This window comes from Sardina pilchardus, chromosome 3 (assembly GCF_963854185.1).
Source record: "Sardina pilchardus chromosome 3, fSarPil1.1, whole genome shotgun sequence".
NCBI lineage: Eukaryota > Metazoa > Chordata > Actinopteri > Clupeiformes > Clupeidae > Sardina > Sardina pilchardus.
Window position 1 is genome coordinate 38,766,271 of NC_084996.1, and position 25,447 is coordinate 38,791,717.

The 25,447-nt window shown below is 42.4% G+C and overlaps 3 protein-coding genes across 4 annotated transcripts; 2 read left to right on the forward strand and 1 right to left on the reverse strand.

Moving 5' to 3' along the window:
• The first annotated feature begins 155 nt into the window (after positions 1 to 155).
• Positions 156 to 5,063, forward strand: samd1a (sterile alpha motif domain containing 1a). Its single transcript, XM_062533256.1, has 7 exons — positions 156 to 730; positions 2,733 to 3,009; positions 3,209 to 3,348; positions 3,458 to 3,518; positions 3,637 to 3,727; positions 4,001 to 4,115; positions 4,366 to 5,063. The coding sequence occupies exons 1-7, from the start codon at positions 305 to 307 to the stop codon at positions 4,513 to 4,515; spliced, it is 1,260 nt and encodes a 419-aa protein (XP_062389240.1). The 5' UTR covers positions 156 to 304; the 3' UTR covers positions 4,516 to 5,063.
• A 1,758-nt stretch (positions 5,064 to 6,821) lies between these two features.
• On the reverse strand, positions 6,822 to 15,192 carry tecra (trans-2,3-enoyl-CoA reductase a). Of its 2 annotated transcripts, none has more exons than XM_062533257.1 (12): positions 14,937 to 15,192; positions 14,400 to 14,596; positions 13,690 to 13,741; positions 13,552 to 13,596; positions 13,266 to 13,369; positions 12,013 to 12,128; positions 11,210 to 11,315; positions 8,562 to 8,634; positions 8,418 to 8,461; positions 8,258 to 8,315; positions 7,995 to 8,083; positions 6,822 to 7,558 (listed from the first exon to the last, which is right to left on the reverse strand). In XM_062533257.1, the coding sequence occupies exons 2-12, from the start codon at positions 14,562 to 14,564 to the stop codon at positions 7,385 to 7,387; spliced, it is 1,026 nt and encodes a 341-aa protein (XP_062389241.1). In that variant the 5' UTR covers positions 14,565 to 14,596; positions 14,937 to 15,192; the 3' UTR covers positions 6,822 to 7,384. The 2 variants fall into 2 exon arrangements, with proteins under 2 accessions (XP_062389241.1, XP_062389242.1); XM_062533258.1 differs by having other exon boundaries at positions 14,400 to 14,632.
• A 4,195-nt stretch (positions 15,193 to 19,387) lies between these two features.
• Positions 19,388 to 24,620, forward strand: dnajb1a (DnaJ heat shock protein family (Hsp40) member B1a). Its single transcript, XM_062533259.1, has 3 exons — positions 19,388 to 20,160; positions 20,936 to 21,552; positions 22,631 to 24,620. The coding sequence occupies exons 1-3, from the start codon at positions 19,950 to 19,952 to the stop codon at positions 22,859 to 22,861; spliced, it is 1,059 nt and encodes a 352-aa protein (XP_062389243.1). The 5' UTR covers positions 19,388 to 19,949; the 3' UTR covers positions 22,862 to 24,620.
• Positions 24,621 to 25,447: the final 827 nt, after the last annotated feature.

Sequence of the window (25,447 nt, forward strand, 5' to 3'; positions counted from 1 at the left end):
GTGGATAGTTGACAAGCTTTTCATTAATCGAAGCTGATAATGAATAGCAGATGAGGCGCAGTCTGGGAAGAGCGCGCGAATGCAGCTAAAGGACGCCTGTCCCAGTCTGTACGCCCTTAAATTGCTCCCCTGGCGGCACATTCCACTTCGGGCAGTCCACCTTAAGCGCACAAAGTGAGCAACGCACGCGTACAGTGAGGTTTCCGTTCTCTCGAGTCTCAACTGGGCTCGGACCGCGACCGCGGCTTGAAGAAGCGTCACATCGCCAACACTCAAAGAATCCGACGAACCTGTTTTGAAAGAAATGTCTGAACCAACGTATCGCGACTGGATACTTGAGACGATAGACTCTTTACGGTCAAGAAAAGCGAGACCAGATCTTGAAAGAATTTGTAGGATGGTACGAAGACGACACGGGTCCGAGCCAGATCGAACCTGTAAAGAATTGGAGAAACTGATCCAAGAACAAACGGTCCTCAAAGTTAACTACAAAGGCTCGATTTCTTACCGAAATGCTGCAAAGGTTCAAAGAAATCGAAAAAAACTAGGTCAGGTGACAAATAGATCAGTGGTAAAACAACCAGCGCTTCCAGATTCGAGCAACGACGACAGTGTTCTCGGTCCCACGGAGGATGAGATGGGGGATATGGAAGTAATGCATGGCAGCCAGTTTCACGACTCTACGCTTGACACCACAGTAGATTCTACCGACATGGGCGAGGAAACAACTGTGAGTTTAGTGTCTGAAACGACCATTTCCACACTGACACATGTATTTGTCAAAGTGAATTTAGATGCTAATGGGTTAGTGATTTAAGCAAGTGCACCCATAGAAAACTGCCGCAGACGGGGAGCGGCACTACCTCTCATGACCAGGGTAATAACGCCAACAATGGAAGGCGCTCTCCTGTCAGCGTGAACAACGCAAGTGTTTGTGAACCAAGTTTGCACTGAAGTAGAAACTGTTACTAATGCAACAAACAAAAGGCATACAACTTTAACATGTGCCAAGAGAGCGAACAGAAAGACCCAGTAGCCTACAAACTAGAGCCTTGTGTAGAGCAAGCATGCAACGACATGAGGCCAGAGCGTAACCAAAACAGCTTGGATATAGGGGATCGACTGGTTCGGCTCTGAACGCCGAGCGCTGTGAGGACGATAAATTTCAAAGGTCATGCACTTCAAAGCTCTAAGATAAGGGGGTGTATAGGTATGAACGAGCGCCTGTCGCAGGGAGAGATGACCCTTAGTCAAAACAAAGTGAATCTGGGTAGAGAGATTGCCTGCCTGCATAGATCTGCTTCGTCGACTGGAGCTAATTGTAAGAGTAGCCTGCTCGTCTCGGAAGTGGGAACGAAGTAGTCGGTGCGGTTATCGAAGAACTCACGACATAGCGCCGATGCAAAGGAAAAGGTAGCTAAGCTAGCTAGCATTTTGATTGCACGTCAGCACTGCGTTTTGTCCCTTTTCCCCCTGAACGAAATAGGTAATCCAAGCGAGAGCAACTGACAGAGCTTTTGGAAATAACGGAAACTTCTTCAAATTCGGATGTCTTAACTGATTGGCCTCTTGTTGTGTTTTGTTCAACACTCTAAACAGTTGTGTTTGTGTATTTGGTGATTATCGACAGGACAGGCTGAAGGCTAGTTGTCTGTTTTGCGTGTTCTCAGTCGCAAGCGCTTCAGTGAGGTGCGGGGCGGGCTTTGTGGAGTTAGCGCTCGCACTCGCGCGCCTCAGCTAGTTACACACAGACATACGTACGGCGAGACTCGGCTCACGTTTCATGTCTCGCTGGAAACACACATTTGAGTGGGGGAAAAAATGACCGACCGCTTGCAAACTACACGTTTGACCCCTTTGAAACTCTGAAATATGAAACAGTGTTTTCATACGCGAAACGTAGCCCCCCCTTTCAAAAAAGCGCTTTAGTTGTGAAGACACGGACATTAGCAAGGCCTAAAAACTCGCAACGTTGTCGAGACTGCCCAACGTTGTGGGTCGACACGCGAGCAGTGTTTCAGCACACATTTTTTACAATCGTTCAAAAACGATTTCCTTTTCATGCGCCTCCACCATGTCACTTGTTTCTAACAGTTTCACCACAGTCTTCAGCATTAGCGCTTTATCTCCGCATTCGCGTTCAAGTAGCTGATGATGGGCTATCCCACTCTGTATGCCCGCTATCCACTCAGGCAAAGGTCAGTGTTAATGCGTTTGTTGATATGGCGCAGTTTACATGCTACATAACGCATTCATAAAGGCACAAAACGACTTGTCTGTCTTTCACAGACAGTTTCTCTCTGACGAAGAGCAACAAGGTTACCGATCTCGAAAACGCGAACATGCTGCTACGGGGTTGCGTCGGCAATGTGTTTCATTGAATTAATCAGAAACATCAGTGCCCATGCCGATGGGACATTGTGAATGATCATGGTGGTCTGCATTCTTACCAGTGATGGGCAGTGTGTTTCATTTTTAATGACATGACAGATGGGAATAAACATGAATCTTATTAAATTCCTGCACATTTTCTTGAAAAGATCCCACAGCTGAACACCATTTCTTTCTTAAATAAAGAATTTTTTTGTATTATAGCTTTTTTTTTATCAATGTCAAGATGTGGGCGGCTCCACTGTGTAATAGTTGCATTCTCATTCACTGTCAACTTTGAACATGTGGATGTAATGAAGTATTATTATTAGCTGAGCTTCACATCGGTTTCTGTCTCACAGGGGAGCGTGTCTATGGCCGTGGAGCTGAACAATGGTCTGACACAGGATGGGTGTGGCAACTCTGGCTCTCGCTCTGGGCATGGAGATGAGATGGGCATCTGTGCCCAGGTCAGTTCTCTTCCTCACCCCCTGGGTCCATCATGCAACGGCCACTGGCCTTCAGACAGGCCCAGCCTGGGCAAGTGCTCTCCTAGCCTGGCCGCACTAAAACACGAGGGGTATGAGGGCAATGCCTACCAAGCAGAGCCCCTACCAACTGGATCGCCCCGGGAGACAGGTAATAATGATGGGTGCCGGGGGGGTGGGGGGATTGTTGTCTGTCATAGCGTCCAATCTTTTTAGCAGTGTCCCTGATGATAGTCATTAAAACATTGCCTTTAAAGGGAATATTGCAGATGTGAAAGGTGTGTCAGGCATGCTAAGAACGGCAATTAACTGTATTTGTGTGTGTGTGTGTGTGTGTGTGTGTGTGATAGGAGTGTTAGAGATGGGGAGCCAGCCTCTTGCTCTCTGCCCTTCTGTTCAGAGGTGCGCGCTGAAGAGAGAGGAAGGGATGAGGGCAGTAGAGAGTGCTGCCACACCGGATCAACTGGGATCAAAGTGCAGCCCTACCCAGGTCAGTTCATTTGATCATCGGATGTACAGTATAGCAAGTGTTTGTATAATGTAAGTCCTTTAATAGCGTTCTTGTCGCACGCTCACTTTTATTGTGTGTCTGCCTGCAGGCTGAAGCAATGCAGGTTTCTAAAGGACATTCCCAAACGTGTTCCTATGGCTCGGCCAATGGTGAGTGGAGAGGGCCCAGTTTTATCACCTTGTGTGATGAGCTGATGACCTTGAGGCGTTTTTATCTGTTGGTTTGCGGTGATTGATCGTCTTGTCCTGACTGCCTGTCCCGTTCCAGGTAAGGAGAGTAGGAAGGGGATGAAGGTGACTGTGACCTCCGCTCTGGAACAAGATGCAGTCGTCAAGGATACAGAGCAGAGTAGAGAAGTGTAAGTGTTTCTTTGGAGCTCTATGTTCATGATAGAAAAAAAAAACAAACAATAGACTTTTTCATATTGCTTCATGTTGAAGGTTAGTTAACATGAACACAAATGCATGCACACTCTCACAAACACCCACAGAGTGAGATGTTGGATGTTGGATGTTGCAAGGTCCGAGTTTTGTTTGAACGCAGATGCATCATTGCACATCTTGATATGTGATATTGCCACATGGCCCCAGCAGTTTCTCACACCAGTCCGTTTTGCTTCTTGTGTCTTCAGCTCAGAGGGCAGAGGGGAGATTGGTGCGGATCCGATGCAGTGGACCGTGGCAGATGTTGCCAGTTATTTCACCACAGCAGGGTTCCCTGAACAGGCTTTGGCGTTCAGAACCCAGGTACTATATACCCCATACGCTGTCCTCTCTGCTCTCACCACAGGGGGGAGCTATATTATCGGTCACAGTCGTTTGCAACAGAGTAACCATTTTAAAATGAATTGTTAAAGCAGATCCCTTGATATCCTCAACCATACTGGAGAGAAGTGACGAGCAAAATTAATCATGATCACCACTCTTATGATTAATCTACATAAGGTCAAATGCCTGACTTTATTTTTTTTAATTTACACCATTTTGTCCTTGACAGGAAATTGATGGCCGGGCTCTTCTCTTGATGCAGCGCAGTGATGTGCTGACTGGCCTGTCCATTAGGCTTGGGCCGGCCCTCAAAATTTACGAGCGACACGTGAAAATGCTGCAGAGGAGGATCTTCCAGGACGACGGCGACCTCAGCTGATGGGTGGCAGTGGTCGCCATTCTCCGACCTCCCCGTTAGGCGTCCGTACGGCAACCTGGGACGCCTGTCTCTCATCCCATTCACTCACTCACACATTATTAGGCAGGGCGAGGAAGCTAGCCATCTTGAGCCTGAGTGAGTCTGAAAGGTCACCGCTGAAACAGTGTCATGCTGAGACACTTTAAAAAAAAAAAAAAAAAAACTTGTCAGCCAGCGCTTAGGTTCTCATCCTTCACTCTCAGAACTGAGAGGGCACAGGCTATCTTGTGCCACATTTCGATCTCTCTCCCTCTGTCTCTGGGACTGACCTCTGAACAGCTTTTACTTTTGCACACACATGTGGAGACCTTGTTTGGTGGATTCCATGTAAGATATGGTTAATGTACATAGTGTTATAAAGGTAATGGCTACTCGGTACACACACTGCCATTGCCTTGATGGAGCGGTAACTTTTGACCACTAGCTCTGGATTTGAATGTAAATATGTGTATAAGATGCATAACAATAGCATTTTAATAGCATGCTCATATTAAAGTGATTTGACTGAGCATCTGATGAGACTATGGCCTGTTTTATTGTGTAATTCTTTTTAAACTGAGGGTTTTCAGTAATCCCACTTTGATTTGCATTTTCATGCCATTGACGGCACATCCACCAAGGCATTATCGTATTTCTTAGGGTGCCTCCTCCATCCAAGCGGACGTATAAGATATTTGTTTTTGTGATGTAATCATCTTTTCTTCATGGTTACAACAGTTTATTCAGTCACATTCGGGAATTCATTTTCCAAATATGAACTCAAGGGGTCAATTTGAATATCTGTTTTTTGTGTTGTGATGGTTGAGTTTCACCTATACCGATATGTCTATTTTACATTCTTAACATTTGAATACCTGTCAGTGTGCCACACAGTGTTGCTTAAGACATTTGAATGCCTTAGAGTACCAGTGTTGCTGTAGCTTTAGACATTTAAATGCCTTTCAGAGAGTGCCAGAGTTGCTGTTGCAAAGACATTTTAAAGTGTTTCAGAGAGTACCAGTGTTGTTGTAGCTTAAGACATTTCAATGTGTTTCAGAGAGTACCAGTTTTGCTGTAGCGTAGATATTTGAATGTGTTTCAGAGAGTACCAGTCCTGCTGTAGCTCAGGCATTTGAATAACTGTCAGAGTGCACCAGTGTTGCTGGAGCTTAGACAAGGCCCTCATGAGTCTCATTAGTGGGTACCACATATGATACATTTGGCAGAGGGAAAATTGGATTTTAAAAAATCAGGCTGAGGGACCTGAGACAGCAAAGACCACCAGCTGAAATTGAGAGGAGAGATGGGGGAAGTTTGCGTCCACGCATCACCATGGATGTTGAGCTTTGATGTGGAAATGCAGCTGATCTTTTTCACATATTTGGGGGGAAATGATAGGGACAAAAGTTTTATTGTCTGGTGTTTGTTCTCCAGTCTGATGAGGGTTACCCTGAAACGCTTAAGGCTAGTCTGGCTGAGACCAAACTATCAGAAGAGAAATGGTAAGGGGACCCTTCGTTAACTTCCCATTTCCAAGGGGCATGACATAATCAGCAGTGAAATTAACTTTAAATGGGTTTTTGGTGATTTTGGGAATGGCTGGGAATTGGAAAGTGGCCAGGTAGATTTGCAGAGCGAATTCAAAAGTGGTCACAGATTTGTCTGGCTCTCAAACTCAAAGCACTACAACAGGAAAAACTAGCAAGGCAAATTATCAGATTTGTCTAAAAGTATATTTGAGTAATTTCTTCTTTTTTTAAAGTATATTTTTTGGGCTTTTGTGCCTTTAATTCTGACAGGACAGTAGAGAGAGACAGGAAGCGAATGGGTGAGAGAGTCGGGGTGGGATCCGGAAAGGACCTCGGGGCGGGAATCGAACCCGGGTCGCCGGCGTGCGGTGCAGGTGCCCCAGCCAGTTGTGCCACGGCTGGGGCCAATTTGAGTAATTTCTGTGTAAAGGATATAATTATCTTTATGCACAAATAGAAATAAGTGACAGAAGAATTTGGTCTTGGTCTTCTACAATCAATTATAAAATAATGATATTGGTCTTCTATAATCAATTATAAAAAAATGTCTTTGCCTAGATTCAGAGTGTACCATCTTCTGGATAGTTATTATCGTAATCCAGATAGCCAAAAGGAATAGGTTACTAAGCCTACAGGTAGAACTCCCACTGGTTAGACTAATGGTGTTGTGTAATTATGCATGAAATATTCATTCGATGTGATGGCATCAGTTTCAGTTACACTTTCAGCCTTCACAGCATAAATACCCAAGAGTCGATGTTTCAGACTACAAATGGATTTATTTGACACAGGCAGCGTAAAGGGCCGTTCACATCAAAAACGATAACTAAACAAATATTGTTCTTGTGATATGAATGATGCACAAACTACAACGATAACAACATGAAGAACAATATCATTGGGGGTCACTTTCAGAGCAATTTTGAGAACGATAAAAAGTTAACAGCCAATCAGAACCCGTCACATTTTAGCCATCACATTCATTAACACGAGGAGAGACTTGTTTAGCGTTGGTTTAGTGGTGGTTATAGTTATCGTTATAGTAATCGTTCTTGATGTGAACGGCCCTTAATTCATTAATCACTTTCCTCGTCTAGTATTCGACTTCAACGTCCATCAAGAGCAATTCATTGCTCAGAGTCTAAAACTGGTCACTAGATGCTGTGGTAAAACATCTGCGGACATGAGCAGATGGAGAGTTGATGGTGATACGACCCACCCTTCTCTCTCTCTCTTTCTCTCTCTCTCCTTCTTTCACTCTCTCTCTCTCTCCTTCTCAGGACTGCTGAGTCCCCAGCGTCCGTCAGGTTGTCTGGCGGGCACTAGAGGATGAAGGGCAGGATGGAGGAGCGGAGGGTGGGGTAGTGCGGGAACTCCTTCAGGTAGCTGCGGTGCTTGCCCCGTGCCCATATCGCCATCTGGATGAAGCCCACGATGGTGAAGAAGGCCACGGGCACACACTGGGTCATCACGGTGAAGCCCACCCAGGAGCCACACTGGAGAGGACACACACACACGCACACATACACACACACACACACACACACACACACACACACACACACAAACATACACACAAATAAACACATACACAAACACACACACGCACAGACAAACACACACCCACGTGCACACACAAGACACGCACACACACAGACAGACAATAAACAGTAAGTTATTCTGGTGCTCCTCCACCATCCAGACTCTTAAATATGTGGCATTTTGTAGGGATGGCATTGTGAGACTGGCAGAGGCAGCCCCAGGACGAGGATGCCCTCTAGCAAGCTTATGGCAGCACTGTGCCTGGCAGGGCACCATGTCTGCCTCATTACTCAGTGCAAAACATCCATCTAGCCAGTAGGGGGCAGCAGCACCCAACAGTACTCATGCAAATACCACAACACATAGCGCGTCGATGTCATTCTTCAATACCTCGTAAGTGTAATTCGGACAGGAAACCACCCAGAAGATCCATGTGAAAGGATTCTTAGATGGATAAGGGATCTTCTTCACCTTTGAACCTGTGATGACACGTCAGATGAGAAAGCTTCAACTGCATTTCAGTGTGACAGCACTTGGCTTGGATGTCTGCATAGTGCATACCAATTTCAGCAGTTACTGACAGTAAATTAAAAAGTGTGGGTGTGCCTATGCACTCTTGGGAAAGAGCATGCCTTCTTTCTTCATTAACTCACCAGGTTGCTTGAGGTTGCGTAAGGTAATATGGATGGAGAAGTTTCCTAACTGACAGAACTGTGAAGATAAATTCAAACAATGTCTCTCAGCGTTTAAAAAATGTGCAGCCCTAAAGAGCAATATATAATATTTATTAGCTACAGCACAACTACATCTTACCAGAAATATCATAAGAGCAGTCTTTATTTGTTGCTCCCCATACACTGAAAAGAACACATTTACAGTGGTGGTGTTATTGATAATCTTCCAACATATTTTAAAAATGTATATGTTTTAAAACTGTTTTAATGAGGTTTATCTTACTTGGTGGAGTGTACAGAGGATGGTTAATGTAGTATGCCATCCATGCTGCAAAGAACCAGTAATAGGAGCAATTCTGAAAGGGAAAGATCATGGCTGTTTGTTATGGGTTAACTGCTGGGTCAATTTTAAAGGACCACACCAACTTTTTATGACATTATCTCATTTGCTGTCTACCCAAGAGTTCCATTTGCTGTCTATCCCAGAGTTCCATAAGAGTTCCTTTCGCTGTCTACCCCAGAGCTCCGTAAGAGTTCCATTTGCTGTCTACCCCAGAGTTAAGAGTTCCATTTGCTGTCTATCCCAGAGCTCCGTAAAGCCCAATTCACACCAAAGATTCCCAACGTGACGAGACCGAGGTGAATTAAATGTTGCACGTAGTTGCAAGCCGTTGCAAGTCATCGGAGAGCATTCAACATGTTTAGTAGTTGCAAAGTTTTAGAACGTCGTGGCTCGGCTCGTCTCGTCTCGTCTGGAATCTTTGGTCTGAACCCTATATTTACGAGTTCTGCTGTCTACCCCAGATCCATAACAGTTCCATTTGCTGTATACCCCAGAGTTAAGGGCCGTGCACACCAAGAACGATAACTACAGTATTAACCATAACGATAAAAGCGCCCACCCGGGCCAACGATAAGAAAAGTCTCTCCTCATGTTAATGAATGTGATGGCTAGAACATTCTGATTGGCTGTTAGCTTTTTGTCGTTCTCAAAATCGCTCTGAAAGTGATCAACAATGATATCGTTCGTCATGTCGTTATCGTTATCGTTTATGTGTGAACGTTGTCATTCATATTAACGAGAGCGATATTTGTTTATAGTTATCGTTATCGTTCTTGGTGTGAACGGGCCTTTAAGAGTTCCATTGCTGTCTACCCCAGAGTTAAGAGTTCCATTTGCTGTCTGTCCCAGAGTTCTGTAAGAGTTTCATTTGCTGTCTATCCAAGAGTTCCGTAAGAGTTCTATTGGGTGCCTACCCCAGAGTTCCATAAGAAGAAACATCCCCTTCTCTTCCCAGTGTTTGCAATAACCCAGTCTGATCATTTCTTCTTCTAGCTTATAATCTTCTTGAATTTCCCCTTGGGATCAACAAAGTATCTATCTATCTATCTATCTATCTTATAGTATGCTTCACTGGAAGTAGGTTACACCAGTTAGTATAGCTCAGAGAAGAGAAAGATATGCATCCTCTTATTTAACTCTGGGGTAAATTACAAATACTGTAAGCTTGTTTCCCCCAAATGGGGCATGTTCCTTTAAAATTAACCCATAAGCACTAGACAATATACATTCGTCTCAATCAAATGGCAATTTACAGTTAGAACTCCATCAGAGACCATAAATCTTGGCCTCGGTAAGACTGGCTGACTAAGAGGAGGATTTAATCAAGTAAACTCATCTACAGCCTTGCAATCTTTTTGGGATGCTAACCAAGTTTGGGAAGCACTTATTGTTTGCATATTATGGTATAGAATACAACATGTGAACCAGTCATTTCTTAGTCACAGGTAAAGTCACAACCACCATGGCAGGGTGCTGCCGCTCTATGAAAACTTCCAGCTGCTGTCTGAGCTATATTTAAACCTGAACTTGATAAGGCAGCAGTTTAAAAAATGTTTCATCATAGCAAAAATGACTTTACTCAGCTCCTGCTATGCACAAACGACTCCTCATGGGGGGGGATCATTACATTCATGTTGTGAGATCAGCCCTTGAACAATCGGTAGCATTCAACACAAAATATGATGTGATATTTGCAAGTCAATGTCTTATGTGTTTCCCTAGAAAAATTCTAATGAATCAAACTCTGCTAAGATTTCACTTATTCTGTGACATGATCAAGCATAAGACGTCAACAGGGATCTCTTGAATGTGAAATGGCATGCCGTGCTCTCTCAGCGTGTTATTTTAATGTCTGAAATGTCAAATGATGTGGTAACTAGAGCTCCATTTCTGCAAGTGTGCAAACCACACTATGATATTTGTGGGTAGAGCAGGGGAGTAACTACATATAACAAAGTTATATTGCTAAAATACAAAATAAAATGTCATTTTAATCTGGTGGAGTTGCTGAGAAAAAAACATGTAATTAAATGTTGGTGATTACAGAGGGGGTACATCTGATATTCTTTTATATGTAGAGTTTGATAAGTAATTAAAAAGTAACATTAGCTATCAGAGTTAGAGTAACTGAGTAATAGAGCAACTTGCAATTTGTAACCACCAACATTACAAAAGTATTTGTTCAAACTTTGTTCATGGGCCATGCACCTATTTCTCTACACAACTCCAAATCCTCTATGGCAGACTTTTGAATTTGTCCAAACCTTTGTTATAAACTAGTCATAAACCATGAAGATCATTATGAATTGAACTGGAACAGTGCAGTGGTGTGGTGTGGTAAACCACCAAATCAGTTCCAAGAATGACGGTGAGAGGCCATTTCATAAACTGTGTTCAACAAAAAGTAGTAGGCCACAATGTCAGTAGCCTACGACTGCTAAAATCACTGCCCACTGGGGGATTCAAGTGAGAGGCGCTGTGGCTCTATGGTCATGCTGTGTCCACTTTTATAGACGCTTGTTCAAACTAGAGAATGTGCGATGAACCAAGGAATCGTCCCATCAGGGTTAAACCCCTCCACCACTCACCTTGAATATGTTGCGGAGGGGCATCGTGCCGGTGGAGAACCGGTGCACAAACATGGTCTCCAGGATCCGTTTGATATAGTGGAAGGAGTGGCATATGCAGGCGAGGCTGCAATGGGAGACACAAGCTGGGTGATGAAGGCTTGACCTCGGGTAATGGGCATACTATCAGTCAATCACACTATATGGGCCTATCCGTCATCTCACACTGTAAATGTCTACTTTAACAACTGTAAGAAAACACCAGCAGTGTCATCACATGAGGGCCTGGTTTTAAAAGCAACAATCTGCCTAATAATATACCCCGTGAAGTAGATGGACAACAGTGCAACAGCATGCAATGTGGGTCAAATGAGACTGCTCTAAAGTGTATTACAGTATTTTCCTGTGTGCTAGCCGCAGTGTGTATAAGCCGCAGGACAGCGTACTATGCCAGTCAAAAGAAACAAAACCATTTATTATCATATTAACTGTCCCCATGTATTAACCTCTAGCTGAAGACATTTTGCAAAATGTATAAGCCGTGGCTAATAGTTGGAAAATTACGGTGGCCGAATTGTGTATAAATCACAGGACAGTGTTTATGCATAAAAAAACGAAACAAAAAACAACTGCACCCGTGTATTAACCACAGTACCTAGCCCATTGAATCAGACTGTGCTTTACTCATAAAGAATGAAGGAAAGAGATGCATCCCCATGTATAGCACCAGCCCAGCATAATTATTAATCTCATAGCTGACGAAATTTTGCAAAAAAATGATCTATAAACCTTGGCTAATAGATGGGGAGATTACAGGTACTCACTGTACAACCCATTGTTTAGGGGTGGTGAAGTCATATCTAGGAGCATAGATGAAGGGGAGCCTGAAGTAGAACATCAGGTAGATGATAAGGGGTCCAACACACTCTGCCAGAAACACCTAGAGAAATGAGGGAGTGAAAGTGAGTGAAAACAGACAGTGGTAGAACCTGCATTCTATTAAACTGGGGAGCGTACATGTTCCCCCGGGTCCTATGTTCCCCACTTTGTATGGGACCGGGGAACATATAGGACCTTTTTTTGGTACATTTTTAAAAGGGTCCTATGTTCCCCACTTTTCCCAAAAAGGGTCTTATGTTCCATGGTCGCAAATCGCAATACATACCGGGGAACATAAAACCCTTTTGGGGAAAACCGGGGAACATAGGACCTGGGGATGACCCCATTAAACTGCTATTCGACAAGGAGTGATATAATTACTTGTTTTCCTGTCATTCACACGTAGCCTGAGTAATATTTTTTTTTGTTTAAGGTTCTGATGTCTTAGGTACAGGTGATCCAATTCAGTGATCTGTTGTTATCATCGAGTGCAACAGGTAAAATTCAAGGCGTCAATAGAGATCTGTGCTCATTCATTTCTGTACACTTGGTAATTATCTTCTGTACACTTGGTAATGTAACAACTAAAGAGACACTGTCTAAACAAGAGTGTATGGCAAAAATTATTTCAAAGCGAACTGACCCTTTTAAGTACTAAACAGGAACTATTTGGTGACTGAAGGTGACAGAACTTGGCAGCAGTTAGCCACACGTTGCATGCTACCACAAAATAACAATGCTATACGTGAGCATCAGGGTTAATGTGAGCTGCGGGGGCTTCCAGCAGAAGGTGAACAGCAGGGCAGAGGGATAAACACCTGTGTGGATATGACACTGGCGGGATTACATGTTCCAGGAAGGAAGGAAGGCTACCACAGAAGTAAAAGAAAACTAAATAAGAGGATGGTGAACTTGTCTGTCAGCATATCTTCTCAGTGGTGTGTGTGAGTTCTGAGTAGTTGAAATGTGTGTGTGTGTGTCTGTCTGTGTCTCTGTGAGTGTGAGTACAGAAAACAGACGGGGGTAGAGTGTGTTCTATTGTTACTGTTGTGTGTCTTTGCGAATGGCTGGGGGTCCTATGTCACCTAAAAAAAAGAAAAGACATCCTGTTTAAGAATGCCTGTGCATGCTGTGATTTCGTCTGGGCACTCGAGTAGAGTAGAGGTCACACTTGACTGTGGCGAGCCAGCAGACTTACTGTTCCCCAGCTGAGCTGAGCCCCAAGGTCCCTGAAGTAGAACGTGGCCGTAGTTCCGACGGGAAGGGTCTGAAGGACGTCTTCATCCTTGAGCGACCTCCCCTCTGGTGAATGAGTCATCAGGGATTTTCCAATCAGTCATGAAAACAGCTCTATATAAAATTCATCCAAACAGCTAACCTGCCAAAAGAAGCTTCTTGTTCCCACACAGGAATATCTGTGGCGGGTGTGGAGATGTTACTTCTGTGTGATTGCACAGGTTGAAATTAAAACACAGTCTACTTACTTGGATCTAAGCATAACGACTGTCTAGCAGGATACCACTGTGGATCTGGGAGGAACCAAGAGATAATATGGATGATGACCGCAGCATGATTCAAACATGGAGCCTTTCAGGGTGTAATGCCTTATCTGTTTTTCTTACTTGATTTGTGGAACATGGACTTAATATCCAGAATGGTTGCAGTGGGCTCCACCTTCATGTAAACAACAATAACAACAACAACAACAACATACCTTTAAGGAATATGTAAGAAAAAATCCTTTTGATACTGCCTTTGGTACAGACATGATTTCTAAGACAACATCTCACAAATGTACCACTGCCGCCTTCAAAGTTATTATCATCTGAATATATTCATACACTATGCACATATGCACGTCTGCCAAATGCATTCCTCTGCTCGCTTGGCTGGCCCAACCAAGCAGAGAGCGCACACTCACGCCTAGCTCAGGAGATTCCTGTGAGCTCAGCGGGTATTCTCGCCTTCCAAATGCAACACGACCTCAAAGAACCAGCCGGATAATGTCCACATGTAACCACAGTATCGGGTAAGTATGTCACTGGCTGTGAGACTTGCTACCCCGCACATGACAGATGGCCTATCTCTGATGGAGGAGCAAGTGTCATGTAATTTCAGTTATTATTAGTATTATCATAATTAGCAGTGCCAATGTTTGCTTTTTAGAATTGTTGGGGTTAAATCATGTCCAGTGCACATGGGTCTTTCTCACCTCTCTGTTTGATATAATGAACAAAACCATATTCCCATTTGTTCAGGTAAATGTAAACATAAACAGAGAGAGAGAGAGAGAGAGAGAGAGAGAGAGAGAGAGAGAGAGAGACACACTTACCTTGTCCAGGAGGAGAAGTTTTTCCCTTGTCTTTGCGTGCAATATTTCCAACTCAAAGTAAACGATTCTTTTAGCTTTTTTCGGTTGCTTTGGTCTTTTGGCAGGGGCAGAAGAAGCTGGGGCATCAGACTTGTTGCCCTTCGCCTCTAGCGCCAGGGCATCCATGATGCCCTCGGACCACTTGCCTCAGTGGCTGACTAATAAATTAGAAACAAACAAAAACACAGCTGTTTCTGAAAGAGTGAGAAGAAAAAAATCAAGGTCCTGTCCACTTTCTTGAGAGCGTTCAAAAACACCTGTCAGCTGTCATTTGCCGTCATTACACAACATAGAGCGCCCTGACACCTGTCCTAAACTGCTCCCCTGAACCTCCACAAAACCGTTCGGCTTCACACAACTGAGGGGAGAAGTCCGGATCACAGTTGAGTTTAGAGGCCCCCCCCTCCTCCTCCAAATAATGAGAAAAAGACAGGGCAGAAAAAAAGCGAGAGAGGAAATAAAGATTGCACGGTAGAGAACCGTGTGAACGTAACCCACCTTCAAAACACCTGAGGAGCTGCTACAAGTCGCCCGCCTCACAAGCACTCACTCCCACCAGTCACTTGAAGACGAAACCCGAGAGACCCAAGGCATAATCCACGGGCGTCGTGTACACAGCTAAATATAAGCGGCCAAATTTGTCATGCTGTAGTATGGTGACCTTGCCAAACTCAAGCCTGCTCAGCAGCAGTGGCTGAAAGACCGGAGCTGCTGGTCTGCTGTCCTCAACACCCGGAGTGAGACGGCCGAGACGACCACTGCGTGTCCGTGGGTGAACGAAGCCGCCCACATTCCAAATCGGCAAATGGAACAACACTGAGCCCACGACCTGCTCCTTCAAATAGGCTATCTTGCACTGAAAACACGTAGACAAACTTCACATGTATAGCCAACGCAGCTTTAGAAACATAAGCAGTGGAGTTACCTTAATGAGAATGAGATCAATTATACATTTTAGAATGAAACTATTTGGTTTGACTTTTCCACACTAAAATAGGCTACAATTAATTTGACAGCCTAGTCTAAATTGTAAGTTAATTAGACTACAACAATTACATGAAGGTCAGTCGACCTCTCAGTTTGGACATTAAGGGTCAAGGAGCACTAATAGACTTGGCTAGTAGTGATGAAATTATGTATTTGTGCTGATTAATAGGCTATCAGACAACCCCTCAAAGATAGATAGTTGGACTGCTTAGCTCAGCACTCAGAATGGGCACCTTGGTGCCCCCGTGTGGTCAAAATCTGAAACAAGACATATCCTCTCAGGAGAGGGCCTTTATTCTGGCTACAGTTTGTTGTATTAGTGTATTTCTATAACTAAACTAAGCAGTGTACATTTCCAATATATACACATATGCATAGACCTAGGCCTATATGTGTGAGTAGGCCTGCCAATAATGTAGGCCTAGGCCAATCTATTACAATTTACAAGTTAGAATATCCAGAATATTTCCAAATGTAATACAAATGTATTGTGCAATTATTCGTTGTACCCGAGTTCATAGGGTTCACATTCTCTGCCTCCAGCAGAAAATTAAACCAGACGCTTTAATGTGGATTCTCTACATTTCGCTCTGTGAGCACAAAAGCAGGTCTAATGCTCTCTCGTGGATGCTTCTCCGCTCGAAGATGTTGTTCTTGTATGATTCTGTTTACAAAACCAGGCTGTGCGATAGCCAGAGCAGAAACGCCGCCGCACGAGAATGGTTATACTTTTCTCTGTACTTTTTTTTTATTTTATTTATTTTATTTGTATTAGTAATTCTGCATGTACAATACACATGCTCAAAGTTATACATAAGAAATCCATGTACAATAGCCTACAGGTGCAATAAACATTCAGAACAAACAAAGCAAGAAAGGAAAAACACACAAATACATACTAGGGCTTGGAAAGTAAATCAGATTCTGTTACTCTGTTCCAGAGTTGCATAGTATCTACATTTATGTATGAAAAATGTACACAGGATGACAATTACATTCATCATTTTCATTGATCATAGAGAGTCCATATATAATGTCCTTTGAGTCAAAGCTACCTAACATACAACATTTAGGATGGAGCCATTATGAAGATCAAGCCACAAAGACTCATGCATACATGGACAAACAGGTGTTCAACAGCTAGAGCATATCAAGGTGCATAAATCCAGCATATTCAATATCTAAGAGAGCCATCAAAAGAATGAATCAAATAAACTTTGATTACATATGGAGGAAGAGAGTTCACTACATTAAGAGATCAGAAATCACAAAAGAGGTCAGAGATGGAGGGTTACAAGCCATTGATTTTGACTCAATAAATGGAACTTTAAAAATCAAGTGGTTAAAATCTTTCTTAAACATGAAATATTCAGGAAATTAGTATAGATTTCTTCTTAAGATGTGACTCAGGTATTCAGAACCTGCCCCTCAAATTATCCCTCTTCCATCAACAAGTTGTTCTGTCCTGGAAAATTCTGTACAATCATAATTTTACCCCTCACAACACGCCTATCTGGAACAACAGAGACATTACTGTAAAAAAGTCGTCTCTATCAAGGACTGGTTAGATAAAGGCATCTGGTCAGTCCTCCACTTAATTGACTCTAATGGTTGTCTTTTATCGTACACAAGCTTTTGTTTGAAGTATGGGTTAACCTGCAACATTGTTATGTATCAAACCGTTTTTGATGCCATTCCTGATTCCATTTTAGGATTGATAAAGGGGTTTATATCAGATCCTTCTACCTGCCCCTCCCTACCACAATTCTCTGTTGGAGGCTGTGCCTTTAAGGAGTCTAGAGTCCCCAACAAATCTCTAAGAGAAATATTTATTAACCTTTCTTATCCTGTGTTAACATATAGAAACTCAATTATTTTTTTTGTTTCACAAAGCATCGTATACAGGTCTTGCGAACCAAATACTTTAAGTATCCAATAATTCCTCAAGCCAAAGAGTTACATTTTAAAACTTTGAATGGTATACCTCCAACGCTTTTCTCTGTACACTTTTCAGTTTTTTTTTATTTTATTTTATTTTTTATTTTTATTTAATAGTAATTCTGCATGTACAATACACATGGCTCAAACTTATACATACGAAATCCATGTACAATATTGGTTACAGGTGCAATACAGGTGCAATAAACATTCAGAACAAACAAAGCAAGAAAGGAAAAATACTTTTTTTTTATTTTTAATTTTTTTATTAGTAATTCTGCATGTAGGCTACAATACACATGGCTCAAACTTATACATACGAAATCCATGTACAATATTATAGGTGCAATAATCATTCAGAACAAACAAAACAAGAAAGGAAAAAATACACAAATACATGCTTGGAAAGTAGATCAGATTCTGTTACTCTGTTCCAGAGTTGCATAGCATTCTTAGAATTCATAACTTTCAGGGCTTTTGAGTAAGAAAGGAAATGATTGTGAAACCCACTAAAAGTGGGCTTCACTTTTAAATATCTACAATTATGTATGAAAAATGTACACAGGATGACAATTACATTGACCAGGAGATCATCATTATCATTGATCATAGAGAGTCCGTATATAATGTCATTTGAGTCAAAGCTACTTAAGCCGAGACACCACAGGTGAATTGGGGAAAATTTTTAACTTAAAGATATCTTCATGAAACTTTACCAGTTGAATACTCACATAAATAGGAGAAAAAAATGTATTGCAAGTTTTCTTTAATTTAATGTTTAAATATGCTAATTAGGCTATATCTCATTAAATATGCGCTAATTTGCATATATTTTGATGCGAAGGATCTGACCATTGGAAAAAGCCAGGTTGAAAATATTTTTTTTGTTGTGTTAATATATCAAATAAAAAAACATTTACAGAGGGGATTATGAATATCTTCTTTTGTTTTCCAGTAAATCAGAAAATACTGCCAATTGGCTTAAAAAGTGGATTTTCGCCCTATTTTTAGGCACAAAAAGTCATGTACAGTGGGTATAGTAAGTATTCACACCCATGCTAAAGTTGACTAAAAAGAGGAATATAAAATCATCTTTTGAGAATTGATTGTAATGCTTTAATTCAAAAAATGAGTAAAAATCAAACTGCTAAGGACACTAATTTTCTTTGTGATTGAAGAATGTATCGTAAATAGATAAATGTTCTTCCTTAAATACAGGTTGCATAAGTAATTGACCCCTATGTTAAATTCCCATAGGAGCAGGAGGATTTTTTATATGTTTTTATTTTTAAAGGCCAGCTATTTCATGGATCCAGGATATTATGCATCCTGATAAAGTTCCCTTGGCCTTTGAAATTAAAATAGCCCCACATCATCACATACGCTTCACCATAGCTAGAGATTGGCATGGTGCTTTTTCCAGTTAGCCTAGCCTGTTTGATTTGCATTGAGCTCAATGAGCATCAAACAGGCTAATAGGCTAACTGGAAAAAGCACCATGCCAATCTCTAGCTATGGTGAAGGGTATGTGATGATGTGGGGCTATTTTAATTTCAAAGGCCAAGGGAACTTTATCAACCTGTAGTGTCTCGCTTTAACATAGGCTACAACATTTAGGAAGAAGCCAGTTATGAAGATCAAGCCACAAAGACTCAACATGAATACAGTGGACAAACAGGTGTTCAACAGTTTCTAGCTCATCACAAAACACACAATTATCAGTCTCTATCCCAAAGCGCCTTTGGATAAATTCGTTGGAGGGGTATACCATTCAAAGTTTTAAAATGTAACTCTTTGGCTTTAGGGATTATTGGATACTTCAAGTATTTGGTTCGCAAGACCTGTAGGCCTATACGATGCTTTGTGAAACATTTTGAAATTGAGTTTCTATATGTTAGAAAGGAAAAATACACACTTGTGCTCTTCAAGAGTGAACACAGCGAATTCTTCCGAGCCACCAGGTGTCGCTGTATACTTTTAATGTAAATACATCGCAGCATCCTAACAGCGTGTCTAAAGAAGAAGTGGCGAACATGTACTTCTGGAACTTTCTGTCCCGGGTTACGTTGCGAGAAGATGAGAATAAGCGATAGGTAAACTAAGCTTTTCTGTGAACCTCTGAAATTTAAGCGAATATCTAGTTCTTAACACTCGAGACGAACTTTGTAGTATATAAAATCAAATGACGTCTTATTCTCTACCGTGAAATCAAAGGGATGCGGTTCACGTAAACTACCAGAGGTTGACAAATACACTAGCCAGTTAGCTACCTTGCTAACATTAGCTAGCTTGCTATACTTGGCTTCTTAGCAGGGTAGCTAACTCGCTAACTCATAAACGTTACCCAGCATCTGTTAGCGTTAATCTGTTAACGCCACACCTCGTTTGTTATTTTGAGGTATACATATTAAATCACGCGTGAAAAATAACGTTAACGTTAAACTTATTGAAAATTTGGAATCTTTTCAGCCAGCTAACTTTACGTCAACGCGACAGTGGTTCATGACATGGGGTCCGATTAAGGTGACTCAGTAACGTCAATCGTTCCTAAATTAACTTGTCAGGAGAGAATAGGAAGTATTTGTGATGGGTAAAGACTATTATAAAGTGTTGGGAATACCAAAAGGTTCGTCGGAGGATGAAATCAAGAAAGCTTACAGAAAGCAGGCTTTACGATATCACCCCGACAAAAATAAGTCCCCGGGAGCTGAGGAGAAATTCAAAGAGATTGCAGAGGCCTACGATGTCCTGAGCGATTCGAAGAAAAAGGACATCTATGACCGATATGGAGAAGAAGGTAACGTTATGTGCATGGAGTGGTTATATACTTACATCCTGATAGTTATACTGTTTTGTGGTTGGTGTATGATGATGAGGCTAATGCTAACGGCCAGGTGGTAACATGGAAATGACCTGGACTAGATAGCTAGGTGTCCAAATGAATTTGGAAACCGTAACCAATACCACCTGTCTTAACATTTCTGGTTTGTATGATTGTAAAAGTTTTGTTTCAACCATCTCTTCTTCATTGTTAACTTGGTGATGGTAAAATGGTAATGTTAGCAGAGCCTTAAGCCAAGGCTTTCCCATGGAGTATGTTGATCCTTGATAACATGTCGCTGTTAACAGTAGCTCTAGCTCCTCGTTTAAATGCGAATTTGTTTTTGGCAGTGAGACAAAGTTCACATGGTACTGTTAGACATGTCCGTTTTGTCTGTGACCCCCGTCTATGAGTGGGCCAGATGGCCCACTCATGTCTGTTGCCTCACCCAAAACTACCCGGTGTTTTGCTGCCAAACAGGCTAATTCTGTCACGAGTTTGGCTATGAAGACAGGACGACTCTGGCGCTGCTGCGCTGTCATGCTGCTTATTATGGGGTGGACTGAGGTCACTGTTGTTCATGGATTTAGTTGGCTAACGTTTTCCTGACAGTCACGCTGTTGTTGTTTCCCCCCCTTTCCTTGTAAAACAACCCATTTGTATAATGAGTTGTACAGCAGTCAGATGATCCTGCCGTGTAGGCAGTATGCCATGCCATTATCTGAATATACCTTATTTCCTCTCCCAACAGGTCTCAAGGGAGCTTCAGGTGGTGGGTGTCCCAATGGACCCACCTACAACTACACATTTCATGGGGACCCTCACGCCATGTTTGCGGAGTTCTTTGGTGGCCGCAGCCCATTTGACCAGTTTTTCCAACACGGTGGCGTCGGTGGCGGCGGCGGCGGAGGTGGTGGTGACGACGACATGGACATTGATGACCCCTTTGCAGCGTTTGGCATGGGTGGCATGGGGGGCATGGGGGGCATGGGGGGATTCCAGAGATCCTTCAAATCCAGACCTGGCAACATCCACGGCGGGAGGGAGAGGAAGAAGGACCCTCCCGTCATTCATGAGTTGAAGGTGAGCTTGGAGGAGGTGTTCTCTGGCTGCACCAAGAAAATGAAGATCTCCCGCAAGCGCCTCAACGCCGACCGCTGCTCCATGCGCAACGAGGACAAGATCCTGACGGTGGACATCAAGCGCGGATGGAAGGAGGGTACCAAGATCACGTTCCCCCGAGAGGGAGACGAGACGCCCACCAACATCCCAGCCGACGTGGTTTTTGTGGTGAAGGACAAAGCACACGCAGTTTTCCGCAGAGATGGCTCAGATGTCATCTACCCTGCTAGGATATCCCTCAGAGATGTAAGTGTCAGACATATAGTATGATAGCGCTGTCACTTGGATAACAAATTTCGGTGTCAAAATGTTTAAAAGTTCAAAGCTAAATATAGGCCAGGTCGAAAATGTGTCAGAGATGGGAGATGTAAGTATAGCCTTAGTAGGATTGTGCCAAGCTGTTTTAGAATGCATTCGACCCCTGACCTGTCCCTTCATTTTTACCTCTGACAAGGAGGTTATGTTTTCTTCGGGGTTTGTCTGTTTGTCTGTCTGTCTCTCTGTCTCTCTGTCTGTCTGTTAGCGAGATAACTCAAAAAGTTATGGATGGATTTCGATGACATTTTTAGGAATGACCTGAAATGACCCTAGGAAGAAACAGTTAGATTTTGGAAGTGAACCGGATCACCGTCTGGATCTAGGAGGCGGTTACGTATTCGCTTGGTGGAGGTCTGCGCTCTCGGAGTGCTTTTCTAGTTTAAAAATTAAATCTGTCAAGTCATGTCAGAGCAGTTACAAATTTGCAGGGCAGTGACTGAATAGATAGGACAGAAGCTTGGGTATCATTCAAATATTCTTTCAGTTTCACTTTCAACATTCCTGCTGGCCCCCTCCCCCCTTTTCCTCTCTTGAGACCCTGACCTGTGTGTAGTCTGGCTCCTTCGCTTCCTGCTGTACTCTTGTCTTCATGGCAAAATATAAATGTACAAAGTAGTGGCTTAATAAGTTGCACAGAGAATTGTCAGTCTGGAACCTAATTTGAAATTATGGTCCCCCTGAAAACATTTAACTGATAGATACCCCATCTTCCTGTCTTGACACTGGTCAGAGGATTCCTATTCTTGCTTCTCTTGGGGTTTATATAAAATAAAGTTTTTTTTTAATGACAGTCCTTCAAGGATACAAGGAGGTTTATTTGTCACATGCATATCATTACTAAAGTAAAGTGCAGTGAAATTTGTCAGTTCCTTCAGGCACTAGCAGTAGTAGTAGACGACATCATGTTAATGAAGTGTTTTGTCATTTACTGATTAATGTGATACAAGAGCTGTAAAAAACATGCCCATTGTAAATCCTCTTTTATTTCCATCTTTCATGTCCTCAGGCGCTTTGTGGATGCGCGATTAGTGCCCCGACACTGGACGGCAGAACTATTACTGTGACCTCTCGCGACATCATCAAACCGGGGATGAAGAAGCGTATTGTGGGGGAGGGCCTTCCTCTCTCCAAGTGCCCGGAGAAGAGGGGGGACATGGTGGTGGAGTTTGTGGTGAAGTTCCCCGAGAAGTTGGGTCAGAGCACCAGAGACGCCCTCGGCCAGATCCTCCCGCCGTGATCAGAGAGTGTGGCGGTGACGGGTGGAGCCGTTTTCCCAACACTAAGACTGCCTCATCCAGTAGCGTTTTTTTTTTTTTTGCTTTTTGCCCTGATATCCTGCTTTTCTTTTCTATGTCCCATAAAGATAAAGAGAGACTTTCTGGTGAACTGGAAGTAAGACAAGTGTAACCGCACTTTTTTCAAATACTTTATTTTATCCATTGCTAAAGGAACCCTCCGGTCTAAAAACAACCCAGGGTCTATTTTTGGATGATAATAATTGTCAACATTTGACGTTAATCAGAGTAGTTTTTAGTAAGACCAGAATACATATTTGCAAGGAAATAGCACATAGCTCAGCCTTACTACTCTAAGCCACTGGTTGGGCTCAAAATAGTGTTACACATTTGTGCTACTGTGGGCAGGGTCTATGCAGACCAGACAAACCAAAAAAAAGTATTTTTTAACTTTGTAATTGTACAGAAAGGGTATTTAAAAAAGGTCTGTCAGTGCTTTTCTTATTCCTCCAGTCGCCGCCATGTTGGATGGCGTCCTAGTAGTGTGGTGGCAAATAGGTAAAGCACTGACTACAAAAACAGTCCTTTTTTCGACTACTTCCTTGCAAGCCCATATTCCCATCCTATTTGGAGCTACTCTGATTAAATGACATTTCGGTCCTCAATGAAGGTTTACACTCAGTATCACCCAAACATAGACCCTGGGTTGTTTTTAGACCGGACGGTTCCTTTTGTTTCCCTGTCTGTTGGTGATCACTAACATGATGCACTTTCACATCACTGTGAAATATTAGAATTTTTATTTTTTTTATATATATATTTTGGACTGAGGTGGGACATGCAAGACGACTAAGTACTACGTCTTAACCTATGCATCAGCATTCATTCCCACATAGCTTTACATTGCTGAAGAAACTGGGAGTCCCCTGAAACACATTGATTTTGTGCATTGATAGTTGATTTTGTCTTGTAACAAAATATTAATCTTCGTGGTGTATCGTTCCATGTATATCCTGTTTTACACAGACACATTGTTTCAGACACTGATGTCTGGATTGAAATCTCGCAGCCTTTGGCAGGTAGAGTGGGAGTTGTGCAATTGTAATCCCCAATGAAAAGGAGTACAAAAGCTTTGAGTTTTGTCCATAGTCATTCAATTTTAGTTGTGCAAAAAAAAGAACCCAGCCTGACCTAACCCTTCCCGCTGCCAATGGGGCCTCCCAAGGTCCACATTACAGTTGCTACATTGAGGCCCAGATTTACCAGAGGCTTTAGCAGAGATTTAGCCTGTGCAAAACCATTATCCTGACCTATGATTGTTCCACGTGTTTGTACAGTATGTATTTTCACTGAAGGTCATGATTTTTGTTTTGTTATATGTTAAACCTGTGTGCCAAAACCTTAAGTCTGGTCCTACATGTATCTCAGGTGCAAGTATGCCTGAATGTAGCGTTTGTCTTATAGAAAGAAGGAAAAAAAAAGAAGGAAAAACATTTGCACATATCCATATGGATATGAATAGACTATGGCTCAGACAGGGTAAACTGTGCGTGCCGTGTAGTGACTGAAAACTCCAAGTTAAATTCCAAGAACTCACAAATGCTGTTTTATTTCAATGCCACCGTCAACCATGAAGCAACCAGGGAAGTGTCCCTGAGTCAACCTCATTGCAGAACTGACATGTGGAGGATGTGAAGTACAGTATCAGTATTTTGTACTGATTGAACATAATATCAAAAATATACTCAATCCACTAATCAATGTGTGATGTCTATGGATCTTTTCACTTCAGCCATCTACACACACACAAAGAAAATCACTTTAGCGTTGATCATTCTTTATATATTTATTCCATAGACTCTAGGATACAGTGCAAACAAGTGCCAAATGTGTGTGTGCGTGTGTGTGTGTGTGTTCGCTCTCTGTAGATCAGAATGGAGATATATATATATCTCACTGTCCCACTGGCATTAAGTCTTGTTTGTGAATGATGTGCAGTGTTATTTGAGGAGTTGTTCCAAAGAAATCTTTGAAACAACAGAAACACATAAAACCGCTTTACCAAAATAGCAGATACAACCCAGCAGTGATGGCTTGCCAAAGGTATTCTCAAGTTGACCCAGTAGAACATTTAAAATTTAACATTTTGGTTGGATGTGTGTGAAAAACATTCGGAAGCCATGTTCATAACTGTGGGTCACAAACATTAAAAATATATTTTAAAATATGCAACGGACTACTAATTGTATGTTTCAAGTGGCATTTGTTTTCGGTTTATGGCCATGGAAACCATCCAACCAGGTCAGTCCAATTATGGCAACATGTTGGTGTCAATAGACTAGTTGTTTAAACTTAAATGCATGATGATGCATGCGGCAACAATGTTGTTGGGCAACCACACAACCGGTTCCTTGTGGTTTTGATTGGATGATCGTGGTAATTTGTCTAAATGATGATTAAAGTTTTCCAGAAATGTTGACCAATATCATGAGGAATGTGCCAGAACATCAATGGCAACAATGGTCTTTGCTGAAAAGTTGCCCATGATTTTATAATGTACAGTCGTCACTACTATTTGTAGCCTACTG